At 36.5% G+C, this 14,336-nt stretch overlaps 1 protein-coding gene across 8 annotated transcripts in view; it reads right to left on the reverse strand.

Annotated features, from left to right (window-relative positions):
• The window catches only part of camta1a (calmodulin binding transcription activator 1a), a 463,893-nt gene that overhangs the window by 409,688 nt on the left and 39,869 nt on the right, over positions 1–14,336 (reverse strand). For all 8 annotated transcript variants that reach the window (XM_063015717.1, XM_063015715.1, XM_063015713.1 and 5 more), the window contains one exon: positions 14,185–14,288. In XM_063015717.1, coding sequence (XP_062871787.1) covers positions 14,185–14,288 — 104 coding nt within the window. The remainder of the gene's footprint in view (positions 1–14,184; positions 14,289–14,336) is intronic.

The following is a 14,336-nucleotide window of genomic DNA, read 5'->3' on the forward strand; positions in this document are numbered from 1 at the left end:
GCATCAGAACAGGGTTTTCAGAAGAAGCCTCTGTGAATCAAGACTACCCCCCACCCCAAAGTCCCCAGTTTGATGGTGTTTATTACCAACCAGACACACAACTTTTCATGCTACAGCTTGTAGTGTGTGTGTGTAGGAGTAGGTGGTTAAAGATACATAATGATTGTAGTGGGATGAACTGTATAAACATGGTCTGGTCAACAGGATGTAGAATATGGCCAGCAAAAAACTAGCAATTGTTTAACTGAAAAGTGTATTATGACATGGAATTGTTGTTAATCACAATACTGAACTAGACAGAGTTAGGGAACTGGGCTACTAATTGCGAAAGTCTATGGTTAAATCTTCTCCACTACCAAGTTGCCACTGTTAGACCCTTGAGGAAGGAGTTGCTTGGATTCTATTTGTTCTTGATTGTAAATAACTTTATCCATGGCAGTAGGATAAGTTCTAGTGAGGTTGTGAGGTGATCACAATAAAGTGCATAAGTACTAATTCACTACATTTCATTTTAAAAATAGTACTAGAAATTCACTTAACTCAGTTTAGTATTCTGGCCTTATAAAAGTGCTATATAAATAAATATTATTTTATTATTAGTAGTAGTAGTCATAATAGTAGAAGAAAAAATATAAAAAGCACAATGTCTGAATGGCCAGAGTAAATTGTTTTAAAAGAAGGCTATCACATGACAAAAAGGGGAAGAACAGAGCAGACTTGTTTTACTTGTACTAAATAATAGTTTGTACTATAATGTGCAAAGTACAGCAAATCTAACATTAATGAGCAAAATCTTTGGGTTCTACATGTACAGGCAATTGTACACATATACAATAAGTCAATTTATTAGCAAGACTTCATCTTCCAGGCAAGCCTTAGCTGAGATGTGTAGTCTCCTTTGGTGAGGCAAAACCACTAGCTTCAATAATTAATCTTGCCCAAGACGCGTCAATCACTTCATCTCAGAGATTCAGCAAGACAGATACCAATCCTATTTATTGCAAGACGAGGCAGAGGAAGAGGCGTGTGGATTACACAGAACAGCGCTGGCACACCAGGCTGCCAAGCTATATGAAATAGAATAATACATAAGAATTCAGCATGTGTGGCTCGGCTCCCCTGCCATTTGATCCAAAGAGCTGAGAACACAATGGCATTTACTAGCACAATCATGTAAATATTAGGGGCAAAACAATTCACTGAAACCGGCATGTGTATACGCTGCTAAAATGTGCAATCAGGACCTTCTGGTTCTTTTTTTATCAGATAAATAAACTAAAAGTCTTTTACAATACAACAGCGCAAACACCTGACCCAGCAGTTCAATACCAAAGGTAGAAATCTATTTCTCCATTCCCTGAATAACTTTTCACCTGGGTGAACACAAGGGAGAGTGAAGAAGAGAGGCAGAAGATAAGAGGACAGGGAGAGATACAGGGGAGTGAAAAAAAGAATAAAAAAGAAATCAAGCTGAGTTCAATTTAGAACTTCCCATGGGAGGTGGAATGACCTGTATATGCTACAATAGAGGGCAGGCAAGTTTGAGCAGCCACACCTGTCAACAGAGCAGACGGGGCAACCCTGCCTTCCAGACGGACATCAGGAGAAAACTCAAAAGGTCTTTGTACCGTTCATGGCCCCAGACTGACCCTCAGGTAAGTTCTCATTACAAACAATAGCAATTGGACCAGGGCTTTCTGCCCTGGAGGATTTATTAATCTGCTACAATTCTCAGTGTTTTAAACAAGACAAACTTTGGTGTGCTTATTTATTTGATCTTTGCAGATAATAAGTACTTAGTTAACACTCTTAAGAGCCAGTGCTAACATTAGCTAGCTAGCGCAGTTCTGTCAGACAGTAGCTAAATAAAAAGAAAAGCTAATCTGTCTTTCTAAACTGCAGCACTACGAGTCGTGCAGAGCCTCACTTTCAACGCTCTCTACGGTGCACTATGTGGCTCAATACTGGATAAAAATGCATCAATAAAACTTAAATATTTCATGTATTGCCTAGCCCTCATTTCTAGAGAAACAAATGGCACATTGGCAAATGCTTTGGGATATAAATAAAAGCAAAATTATTTATCTACACTAACTAGATTTCCCAGAGAAGATCATTTTTAAAGACTAATCTCACACATGACATTTGAGAAGAATTTAACGGCTCAACCTGAGACCTCTGCTCAGCGCATTACTCATTCCAGGCATGCTCTGGACAGCTGCTTGTAAAAACATTAAGGCATTTCCTGGTAGAAAACAAACAAGCAAACATGACCTTTAATTTCCACTGATTGCCCCAGAGAAGCTAATGAACGTCTCGACAAACACTTGCAATCCAGGCGAGGTAATTTTCATTGTGCACAGTCGAGAGGAAAAGAGGTTTCATGTACATGTTGAAAAGAAGATATCATTTAATCACAAGAGTTTGATTAGCTAAGACAGTGTGGAATGTGATAGTAAAAAAATGCGGCTGCTGAAATTTGTTCGTCATTGGGAAAATAGATTAAAATGGGTGATTAAACTTATAAGTCCTCTCTTTGAGATGAAATAATTAAAACACCTCATTAATAATTGTTGTAATCCATACAAGCAAGCCTTAATCCAGACAAATCTTCTAATGAGGTCAGGTCATTCTGGTGGGAATTGAGCCGAGGCCTTGGCAGCTGAAAGAAAAAAAAAGAAACAAAACAAAAAAACAAAAAACTGAAAAGCTTGAGGAAGCAGAGGGAGGTGGGAGAGGGGACCTCCCCACAGGATAACGAAGTTTGGCTCAAAAAAGCATGGAGAGAACAATATATCTGCACTTGGGACAGGCAAATCTCTGCCAAGCTAAATTTTAGTCAGAGACCATATACTCCCACTTCCATGATTCGATGACAAGTGCAATATAAAGCTGCCTTTGCTGACATCATGAAAAAACAAAGAATGAATGAAGAATTATGTCTTGTTTTTATCTGAAGCCACACTATAATAAGTAAATATAATGGGCAAATCCTGCACTGTGGTGCAGCATTTGCAATAAAGTCACTTACACTTTGTGTTAGATTTATGTGGCTCTTTTGTATTCTGATTCTAACCAGTACACTCAGTTACCTAAGAAATAGAACATTTACATTTACATTTTCGGCATTTAGCAGACGCTTTTATCCAAAGCGACTTACAGTATTCTGACAGTATACAGTCTGAGCAAATGAGGGTTAAGGGTCTTGCTCAAGGGTCCAACAGTAGCAACCTGGCAGTGGTGGGGCTTGAACCGGCAACCTTTCGGTTACTAGTCCAGTACCTAAACCGCTAGGCTACAACTGCCCTAGACAGTTTAATTAGAACCCTAGACAGTTTAATTAGAACACATGTGAGAGAGTGTTTTCATTAATAAAATAACGTTTATTAAATGAACAATTTATTTCACCAGAACAAAGTTGCTTGTTGTTATACAATAAAATATAAATGATTGTAGGATTTGATCAGCATGTATGTAAGTTGACAGGGTGCTGATCAGGTTGTTTTAATAAAGTTGTTTTAATTATTACAGTTTTACCATATTATTCATTTACATTACATTAAATTGTTTGTATCAGGTTGCCTACTGGATCAAGTATAATCAAAGTCAGGAATTTGGCCTAATAACTTCACATTCTTCGTTAGAGTCTGACCAAAGTACAAACTGAATGAGAAATAACTTATACTGTCCAATACTCTACTCATGCTATTAAATTAAGAGGTTTATTACCAATAATTAGCAACCATGAGATGAGCGGAGTAATACAGATATGGTTTAAAAATTTAATCAGATACACTTTTATTCAAAATATTTTAACCACTCAAATTACATGGTGTAAAATACCAGTTGTGTAATTATATATTAAGTAGAAAAGGACTGTTCATTTGCCATGTGTTTAATAGAATTGTCAAGTCCTATCTGGGGACAAACTCAAACAAGTAAGTTGTAACAGAAAGCATAAAATAATAGAACCTGTTATTTTGATGCCATCTTTTAAACGCCTCAGGACACTTTTTTATTTAAGATCAGGTTCCTATCTGTGTCAATAGATATCAACCATAAGCCAAAGACATTTTAATAAGAGATGTAATATTACTGTTAAACGCTGATAACAAAATGATCAATATTATGCCCTTTTCTCTTTACAGTTGTTTTCATGGAAGCAACTTCCAAAAAAGCTTAACCCTCTACTGTATACCACTGTGCACTATACTGGGTACAGCAAAATAGCTTTCATTCCAAGCAATAGAAAAGGTGATGAAACACAGTGGTAAACATGCCTGTTTGTTATTTTTATGTATACAAAATACAATTATCGAATCACAGATTCTAGTTTTTTTAATGCATTCTACAAAATGTCCCAAGTTTTTTTCTGAAAATGAGGTTTGTAATACCTTGTCACTATTGACAAACTAAACTGATCCATAAAGCACTTGAAGAGATACTGCTAACGATAGCTAAAAGACTTGAAGCTGTACATCTTCTGATTATTCAGACAATTGTTACAGATTGATTTATTGGAGTTAAGTTGTTACACTGTTAGCCCGGACTTTATATTTAATCAAACATTTTTAGTACAACATACATAAATTATTTAAGTTTTTTTGCTCTACTATAAAATGCGGAGTACATTGTACTAATTTGAGTACACATTTAAATGTGCTAAAAGATTTAAGTTTACTAAACAAAAAAAATTACTTTTCTATCAGATTAACTTAAAAAAGTTAAGTTAAGGTAATAAAACAGAAAAACGCCACCATTTACATGTAAGTCCGCCTTTTTTCAGCTTGCTGTTGGTGAATCAGGCAGCCATTTGTTTTAACTTTTGAAACCTGTTGTTGCAAATTACTTTTTACTTTTCATTTAAGGCTTTTTGCACAAGTAAACTTGTCTTCCTGAAATGTCTTTTGTGAAGTGGAACTTTTGTTAAACTAAGTGGACAAACATTTTCTTCCTCATTATGCTATTTTTGAGTAGCATGTACACCAGTCAGATGGGGCTTTTTCATCTTCCGTCTAATTTTGGTAAGTGTTGTACTTTACATAACAATTTTGTTTAAAATAAATGATCTTAATGTTGACACTAAATAAATAATCAAACCGCGCTGCTTTATTTGCCGTATTTAGGCTACATGCTAGCATGTTAGCATGCTAGCCTTCATACGAAGCAAATAGTGTGCTGGCTTGCTTTATTTTAATCCTTAAATTAATGCTGTTAACTTCTGTTGTTTCTTTTTGTTGTTTTAAAGGTTCATGGTTACTGTGAGGAGCTGTTTGTGTTTCATCAGAACTTTATATACAGTTTGTACAGTTTTAAAGATGTTTTCTTGACATGTTGTATTTTAAGTAAATACTTCTGAAGTGAAATAAAGAAAAATAATTTTATAATTGTGTCTGTTTCTCTATAAACATTTGTAATTCATATTTAAAATGTAATTAACATGAAAACTAAGAAGAAATCAATAGTTTTTTTCATTGAGCTCAAGATATTAAGTAGAATTATTGGGAAAAGCAGTTGGTATAACAAAAAAAAGAAAGTTTAATCAACTTGCCTTTTAGGTGTAATAACTTAATGTTTTAAGTTATGCTAACTCAAGTTTTCATTATACATTACTTAACTTTTTTAAGGCAACCGGTTTCCTCAAATTTTTTAAGTAGATTGAACTTATCCGGGCTTACAGTGTATTATAAGGATTATCCAACAGTAGGTCACATAGTTTAAATTTCTCTGCATAGGAATCCACAATCCATGATTATACCCATAAATAAACAATACATAAATGACACCTGGGCATAGCTGTTACGCTGCTTTCCAGCCCTCCCTCTGACCCAGGCTATCAGCATTTAGAATCGGTGTCCTACTAGCCCCCGGCACCTGCATCTCATAAGATTATTCATCTGGGACTCATTCTGTGGATTTATTTATACTCTGTAGCTTCCACATACTGTTTGGAAAGTTTTTCTCAGCATCAAGCTGTAAGTTGTAATGGTATTTCAGGCCTATGAGCTTTAAAGATCTCACAGAACAGAGGAAACCACCAAAGGCTATCAAAGCTATCTCCACTATCAGCAGGGTTGGGGCAAAGAGTAGCTTATCAAGCATATGGCTATGAAAAGATGGCTAAAGAATGTGTATATTCTTACAGATCCTTTGTGGGGTACACATATTTGGGTGCTGCATGGCGATTACTGGCAACTAGTGGAAAGAAAAGGTTATACAGAAATGGTTTTACGTTAAATTTAATAACAGTAATGTTATTACAGTGTATTACAGTGAATTGTTTTATTATAGGTTTGTACATATCTATGAACTGGGTTAATATGGCCATGTTTCAACCTATAAATAGAAGAGTGGAAACCTTCACGTCCCCACTGCAACAAATCCAGGAATGTAACCACCACACTGTGATTTATACTGACAAACTGAAGGCTTATGTTCACAACATAAGCATGTGTATAAACAAAATCAGAAAAAAAACCTGACTTCCTCTCATTCCTCTCATAAGTATGGCCCCTGGAGTTTTCCATATTAGCATTAATCAATAACTGCAGAAGACTAAAAGGGCAGTCCATCTCCTTAAGGTTTTGTTTAAAATAATATTGGAGAGTTACTAGTTCTACCGATGGTGTGCAGACTGCATAAATGTCATTATTGAAACAGGTTATGTGGTTATTATATTTTCTTTTTATGAATCCCAGAAGGAAAACAACTGAAGTGTCAGGATAGAATGTATCAGAGTATCAGAATTACTGAGGAATGCTCTAATATCCCACTCTAGGCATGTATGTCTAAGAAGAAATTATGGTGTGACATTCTTTAAGATTCTATTCGGGAAAACTTGATTTAGGTGCAAAAGCCAACTGAAGATTTAACCCCTGGAGCATGAAACACACTATTGCCCTTGACTACAACAACTGAGCAAGGAGATTGGTTTCCTCACAAACAATGAAATATTACATTATGCTCATTGCAGATGTAATAAATCATTGGAGTTAAAATAAATACATGTTCTACGCTTCCTTAACTCTCCACTTCACATTTAGAATTTAAGTAGTTTTTTTTGGGGGGGGGGGGGGGGGGGGGGGGGGGGAAATAGCCACAATGTAAATCAATACGTAACACAAGGGCTCCCAAGTGGCGTAACAACTTAAATGATCTTTGGCCAGGAGTCCAAGAAAGCACAACAGGCCCTGGTCTTTGGGAGGGAGAGATTTCCTATCAATCAGCAGAAAATGAGCTTACCTAATATACCAAAGCGTGCAGTTATTGTATTTTTTCAAAAGCCCTAATCTACCCAATGACATGTGATCTGCCTGAGATCACAGCCAGAAGGCTGATAAGAAGAATGTACATTAATAAGTGATGAAAGAGTTCCTAACTGGCACAGTGAAAAATATTTTGCCCAATCCTCCAGAAATATCAGGTTTAGGTCCTGGCAGTGACATTGATTAATCCCTGGCATTTGTGAGCTTGTAAAGAAAAAGTTAGTCTGCTCCCTTATTTAAGAGGTAGAGGTTGGAATCTGAAGTGGACTGTGATATCGGCCAGTCGGACGTCAACCTACGGACAAGATTTGCAATATCTGGGTTTGTCCAAGGCCCCCTGATGAGTCATGCCCAAGGTGTATTACTGCAATGTGCCCAGTGATTCCAGTGAAATGATTAAAGATATTTAGGTAACTAAGGGGAAAATTAGTTGTTAAAACTATGATGTGGTTAATGTCTGCCTACAGTTGACTTTTAACTAACTCCCTCAAAGCACTGCTCATGATGCATCCCTCCATATAATACAGATAGAAGAATGTTCTCTCAGTTATTCAAGTAAACGGGCTTCACTGGCAGGAACATCCCCTCTCACGAGAGGGATCATATTTGGAAAAGAAAACGTAGTAGTTTCTGGCCTGGTGCACCAATCCTCTCTCTTTTCCCCCTCGTCTGCCTCTTCTGTAACCAGAAGCCTCTCAATGGATGGTCCAACCGGACAAGTATGTAACCAGAAGATTGATTTTTTTTGTGCCCACATCTCTCTGAGGGCAGCTCCAGTGCCAGGTGGATTCACTATGGCATCCGCAAATAGAGTAATGGCATATTGGAAGTGGGCACAATGTTAAGTGCAGCGTTGGAAGAATAGTTCCTGGTGACAGAGCATTAACTGTGCAGGAGGTCATTGTATACCTTTGCATTGACACTTTCTAACATACACAATACGTCAAAAGTAAGTGGACTTCTAACCACAAGCTCGTTGGACAGCCCAATCCAAAACCATGGCCATTTATACAGAATAATTCCATAATTGATTTTATACACCTGTTACCAGTTGGTGTAGCTAAAACAATATAAAAATAATTGTTATTAATAGTTATTGCAGGACAAGTTCCTTCTGGTTGCTGTCTGTAAGGAGTTTTACATGTTCTCTATATGTCAGGCCTTTAGTTTTCTCACACATATTATGAAGTGACTGTACTAGATGTGTGTGTATGTATTCCTGCTGAGGACTGGCGACCTGTCCAGGGTGTTCTTACCTTGTTTCTTGGTGGAAAAGGACAAATGAATGAATGAATCCATTAACTTGTCAAAAACCTGTCAGTTTTACTCTGACTAAAAGATACATTGTTTTAGTTAGGATAATAATAAAGGATAATAGAGAACAGAAATTTTGACTTCTTACATTGCTTTTATAATTAAGTCTGATGATTGTACTGTTAGAGAACACATTTGTTATAAAAGCATACAGTTGTTCCAGCTAAATAAATTGTCGAGCTCAGGCATAGATTTTCTCCTAATCTTCCACTAATAATTAAAATCAGATTACATAACTGCCTTCTCCGCTAACCTGATTCCTTTATTCTACTTCGTCTTGTGCTTTGATAATATAGGTTTATTTAATTTTCAGGAATATGCCTGAAATGTATTTTTGCATATCGTATTTTACACTTTCTTCCTGTACTGAGGGTTGAGAAAATAGGAGAAAAAAAAGATAAATTAAGGCCATGAGTCATCTAAATTATAGCAGTAGTAAAAGCTAAGGAGTTCTATTGTATACAGTGTCTGCTACAGAATGGATTCACCGCTCTGTTTACACCATGTGAAGAGTAACAATCTGACCTTTTTTAGATTCCGTATGAACACAGACATGCAATCATATAGATCAACAAATTGCTTGACTGCAAGCATCAGATATTGTCAGAGGGGAAATTGTTGGTTCATTGACTGAAGTACTGGCCTATTGATCAGAAGATTGAAGATTGCGCACCAAGTTGGGCCTTTGAACAAAGCCAATTACTTTTAGCTTCTTTGATTGTATGCTGTATCAGACACTTTGGATAAAAGCGTCTACCGTAAATGTAGAGATCAGCTCCCCACGAAACACCCCAGTACCAAAACCACTTGGTGGACCAGCAGAAACCTGGTAATGTGCACCTATTTATATACATAACTTCACTAAAATTATAATTATTTGCTGCCACTGAAGACCAACTAATAAAAGGTGCCAGAGAAGCATTAATGGGAGTGGAAGTGGGAGGAAGGGTTGACAGAATTCATAAAGAGTAGCACTGAGTGAGATGTCATATGTCATATCTCATTAAAGCAGGAGATACAGACCCACAAACATGTTGAGGGAGGGGGTTATTAAGTTGGGGTATATAAGTTGAGTGTGTCCAGTGGTGGGACAGTAGTCTGAATAGATATTTTTGATTCCTGAAAAAAATTATCACTATGGATTTAGACAGTGAGTTCTGTTTTGAGTTTGGTATTAGCTAGATAAACATATTGTGGTATCATATGTAAAATAATTATGTTACCTCATCATGGTTTGAAATATTGATTAAAAAATGTGGACTAGTCACAGATAAACTTGACTAAACAATTAAGAACATGCTGCATTGTTTTCACAACAGTAACACAAACTGTTGATGTTCATTTCCTGACTTCTACCAAAAAGTTACATTGTGATATGAAATGCAGTGTGCAAAGATTGCCATTAAAACAGCTATATGATTTTTTATAGTATCATGAATATTTTATTTGTACAGAACAAAATCATTCTAACCCATTAAAACTAGGCAGCATGCCTATATCACAGCAAAAGCAAGTAAGGCATCGGTTGCCCAAAACAAGATAAAACAAAGCATTTAAGCAGCATTGTTTGTTTAAAATAAAACAATGGCACCCTCTTGCATGCTAAAACATGTTAAATTTTAGGCAAGGAGAAAAAAGGAGACATTAGCAATGCAGGACAGGCAGAAGGAATATGCAGAGAATAAATGAGGTGTCACTTTCAGTAAGAGTCACACAATCAGCAGCAACAAGAGACTCCTTAATCCTTCTCAGCCTGCCATCAGTGAGTCACTCCAGCCCTGGTGTGTGCCTGGCACACATGAAAGAGAAATGCCCTTGGTTGTGGGGAAGGTTGACTCCTTGCTTTCCCATGCAACCATCAATGCTGATGTGCACCACATAAGAATAAGGCAAAACTTTTGTGGCTGCCTCGTACCGCGCTCTAAGCATATACCACTGATGAGTTGACATTAATCCAAGGGGCGCTTGACAACACATTAAATGTTCTTTAAAGTGGTGCTGAAAATACTACCACTTCTTTCCTTCTTTATGAGGCATCTGTTGTAATTTAATTTCTGTAATAAATGGCTTGACGGACTGTTCAAAGATGCATCCGCCGGCAATTTGCTCCTATGAGCGCAGAGTGCCAATCAATTTAAAAAAATGATAAATAAATGATTTCAACCGAGAGCACAACACTCTGGGTCAAACAAATTACCTCATCATCCCTAATTAAGTTCGTGCCAAACTGATTGCTGGAAACAGATTTGCTTTTTGGTTTACCGTATCATCACTGTCAATCCTATACAAGCCCACTGTATAAAGTGAATATAAAAAGTCTACACAGCCCTGTAAAAGGGCCAGTTTTTTTGTAAAAAAAATCTAACCAAAATAAATCACTTATTTAATTCAATTTATTTACATCTTCAATGTGACCTAAATTGGGAATGTGGTTGTGTTCAGAATAAACCAATCACATTCAAAATGTTAAGTAGTAGTCAGTGACACCTGAAATCAATTAAAGTGACTCTAATTAACCCCATATAAAGTTCAGCACTTCTAGTAGGATTTTCCTGACATTTACTAAGCTGCATCTCATAACAAAAGCCATGGTTTGCAAAAAAGCTTACAAAATATCAAAAGGATTTAATTGTTGAATCAGTCAGGACAAGTGTACCAAAGATTTTCAAGGCATTACATATACCACAGAACATAGTGAAGACAGTCATCAGTGACATTACCAAGAACTAGACATCCCTCCAAAACTGATGAATAGACAAAAAGGAAACTGGCAAACTGGCATGCTTTTTTGCACCAAGGAAATAAGAATTAAGCCATTATCTGTATTTCTGAAGCAAAATTGCTTCTGTGATTTTCCTTTTCACAGTCCAAAACCAAACAGCATGCGCTTTCACTTTTACTGCAAAAATCCCAAGAATTTAATCTTTTCTTGTTTGTTTAATACATTGTACAGGAAATAGGTTCTGACTTTGATAAAGCACGCTTAAAGACACTCAAGTGCATTTTTTGTATGCAGATTATAGGGTGCATGCCCTTTTAAGATAGCCCAGCTGCTCCGCAGGGGCACAGATTTCTAAAATGGCATGCTGACTACAACATTAAGGAGATAAACCAAAGACTGCACTTTATGTCTAATTCCACCACTAGGCATATTTCTTACTAGCAAATCACCTTTACATTTTTCATGTTCAGACCTAAACTACCCTTATCTTGCCATTTCAGTATTAAATCTTAAGGTTTGAGGGTAATTTCTAGAACAGTCTTCAAAGATACGTGTTTTCGATCCTGTCACTAGCCCACAAAGAAATTAAAAAGCATTTAGCTAATTGTGTGAGCTTTGTAATGTCCAATGCCGGGCATTAATCTTTGAGTTAAGACTAGGCTACCTCACAGAATACAGTGTACAACATGCAAGTTAGTAATAAGGTAAAAAAAATCTAATAAACGGCACTATGAAAGGCAAACAACAACACTGACTTCAGTATGGCCAATTTTGGTGCAAATGCTAAATACTTAATGTATTTGTCTTCATTTGACTTCTGTATTTGCTTGTTTGGTTCTGTAGCACTCTGAGGTATGGTAGTAAATTGGTAAGAGTGACTTCCTGGGCTTGTGAGGGCAAACAAGTATTTTGAATAAGTAATAAAATATTTACTTGAACACATTCAAGTCTTGGTAGTGCTATTTTGGGTAAAACTTTCCACCACAACAGATACTGAATTTAAATCCCTCACACGCATGGCTAAGCACTGGTTTAGCACTTTAGCTCCTAAAACTTGGATAGGGAATGACACAACACGCTGAATCCAATTGCTGTTGTGACATTATAGATATCTGTTTATCTTGATTAGCCATGAATATTTCCTTTCATTCATCACTGAAATAAATGTTCTAATTTATATGAATGCTTTGCTTTGGCCTTTGATATTTGGATAGTAGTTAGCTAGCTGTGAGCTAATTGTGAGCTAATTGTGAGCTAATTAAATAAACCAATATTTGAACCATTTCAGAGTTCATTTAAATATCAAAGTCCAAGTAAATATGACTGCTCTACAACTACAGAAGAATTCAACACATTACAGGGACTCTGTTTTGATGAAAAGACAAGCAATTTGGAAAGACAGCTCTAAGGTAAGTATACCAGGCCAAATAAGATTCGTAAAGACACCAAGAAAACATCTGACAGTGTACAAGTGCAACAAAAAACCATATGCTATTGCATCCTATAAATAATATGCAATCTATTTATAGCCGTAATCTAGAGTCAAAATGACTGAACAGATGGTGAAGAAAGTTCTATGGTGTGTTTCTAACTTGAAGTTGCTGTGCAGAAACATGGAAAACTGCAGATAACTAGGCAAAAATATGAAAACGACATACTTAAACACAAATGTATCATCTACCAACTATAGTGTTCCCAGTGTGTACATTACCCACGTTATTTCAGGCAATTAATGACTTTCTAGTCTACATATGCTTAGTGAAGTACTGAATTGAGCTTCACAGTGCTGGAAAGCTAATGATATCTATGTTCATGTACTTAGATAATGAATGCAGTTGTGCTCAATTAAGCATATGCCAATAATCATTTGTAAGATGTATTACAATATTCAACACAATTTATTGTCGTTACCGTGCATGATTCCAAGTATTGTCAGTGTTACAATGATTTATTCAGGAGCAGACTGCTCAGTAAAGCAGCATTTTGGGCAGAAGTTGTACTGCAGCAAAAAGGGTGTCTGTCATCTAACATTCAGATTTATCTAAAAAAATTAATCATCAGACGAGCAGTGAATCATCAGACCGCTCCAATACAACCTGAAATACTGGATCAATAATATTGAATCTGATTTGACATTTATTCCAATCCGATCCACTGGTGTATTTTTTACTACAGTATTAATGTTTGTGGTGTTGAGTGACAATACAAAGTCAATCACACAATTCTGCCCACTGGACGAACACCACATTTCCATTCAGACACGGTCAAAATGGTATTTAACAAGACAAACACAGTTAAATTTAGAATTTTTAAAAATTGAGTGGCCGAACAGCCTAGCCTTTGGAAGGTGCACTTGTCCGTGCACCGTCAGTGCTGGTCTCAAGCCCAGATAGAACAAGTTGTGTTGGAAAGAGCATCTGACGTAAAAACTGTGCCGAATCAGATCTACAGACTGGAATGATCTGCTCTAGTGACCCCCTAAATACAGGAGCAGCCAAAGGTAGAATAAAAGCTGCTGGTTCTACATTGTAAATGTTAAATTGTTAAATGAATTCTGGTCTTGGTATTTATATGCATGTTATTGTTTTATATTTCTTAAAGACTAAAGCCACATTGATTTGAAAGACAGTGATGATTTTTTTTATTTTAATATAACAGATTGCTATAAAGTTGGTCAAATATGGGGCCAAAGAATTTTTGCTTAATTCGGGTCTATGATATAAGCAATCGCACATGCTCGTAATGGGTCTGTAGAGCCACTGGAACACTTTGTATTAAACCCTGGTGTCCGATGCATTGCTTAAAATAAAATGGTGAGATCTCTATAAGGTCAGTAGCAGTTAAAAAAAGACAACAGCAGATGGCAGGGAGAGGTGACCTTACCTCATTCGTGTTCCACCGGTGTCTCTCCTTTGGCAACGACGAGCATTTTGGTAGACATTCAAGCAGCTTTTTGGGTAGGTATATTTTCAAATGTCCATGTTCATCTGAGAACACAAAGAGGAACATATTTAGTCGGTCAGTGATGTAAAAAA

Source organism: Trichomycterus rosablanca, chromosome 19 (genome assembly GCF_030014385.1).
Source record: "Trichomycterus rosablanca isolate fTriRos1 chromosome 19, fTriRos1.hap1, whole genome shotgun sequence".
NCBI lineage: Eukaryota > Metazoa > Chordata > Actinopteri > Siluriformes > Trichomycteridae > Trichomycterus > Trichomycterus rosablanca.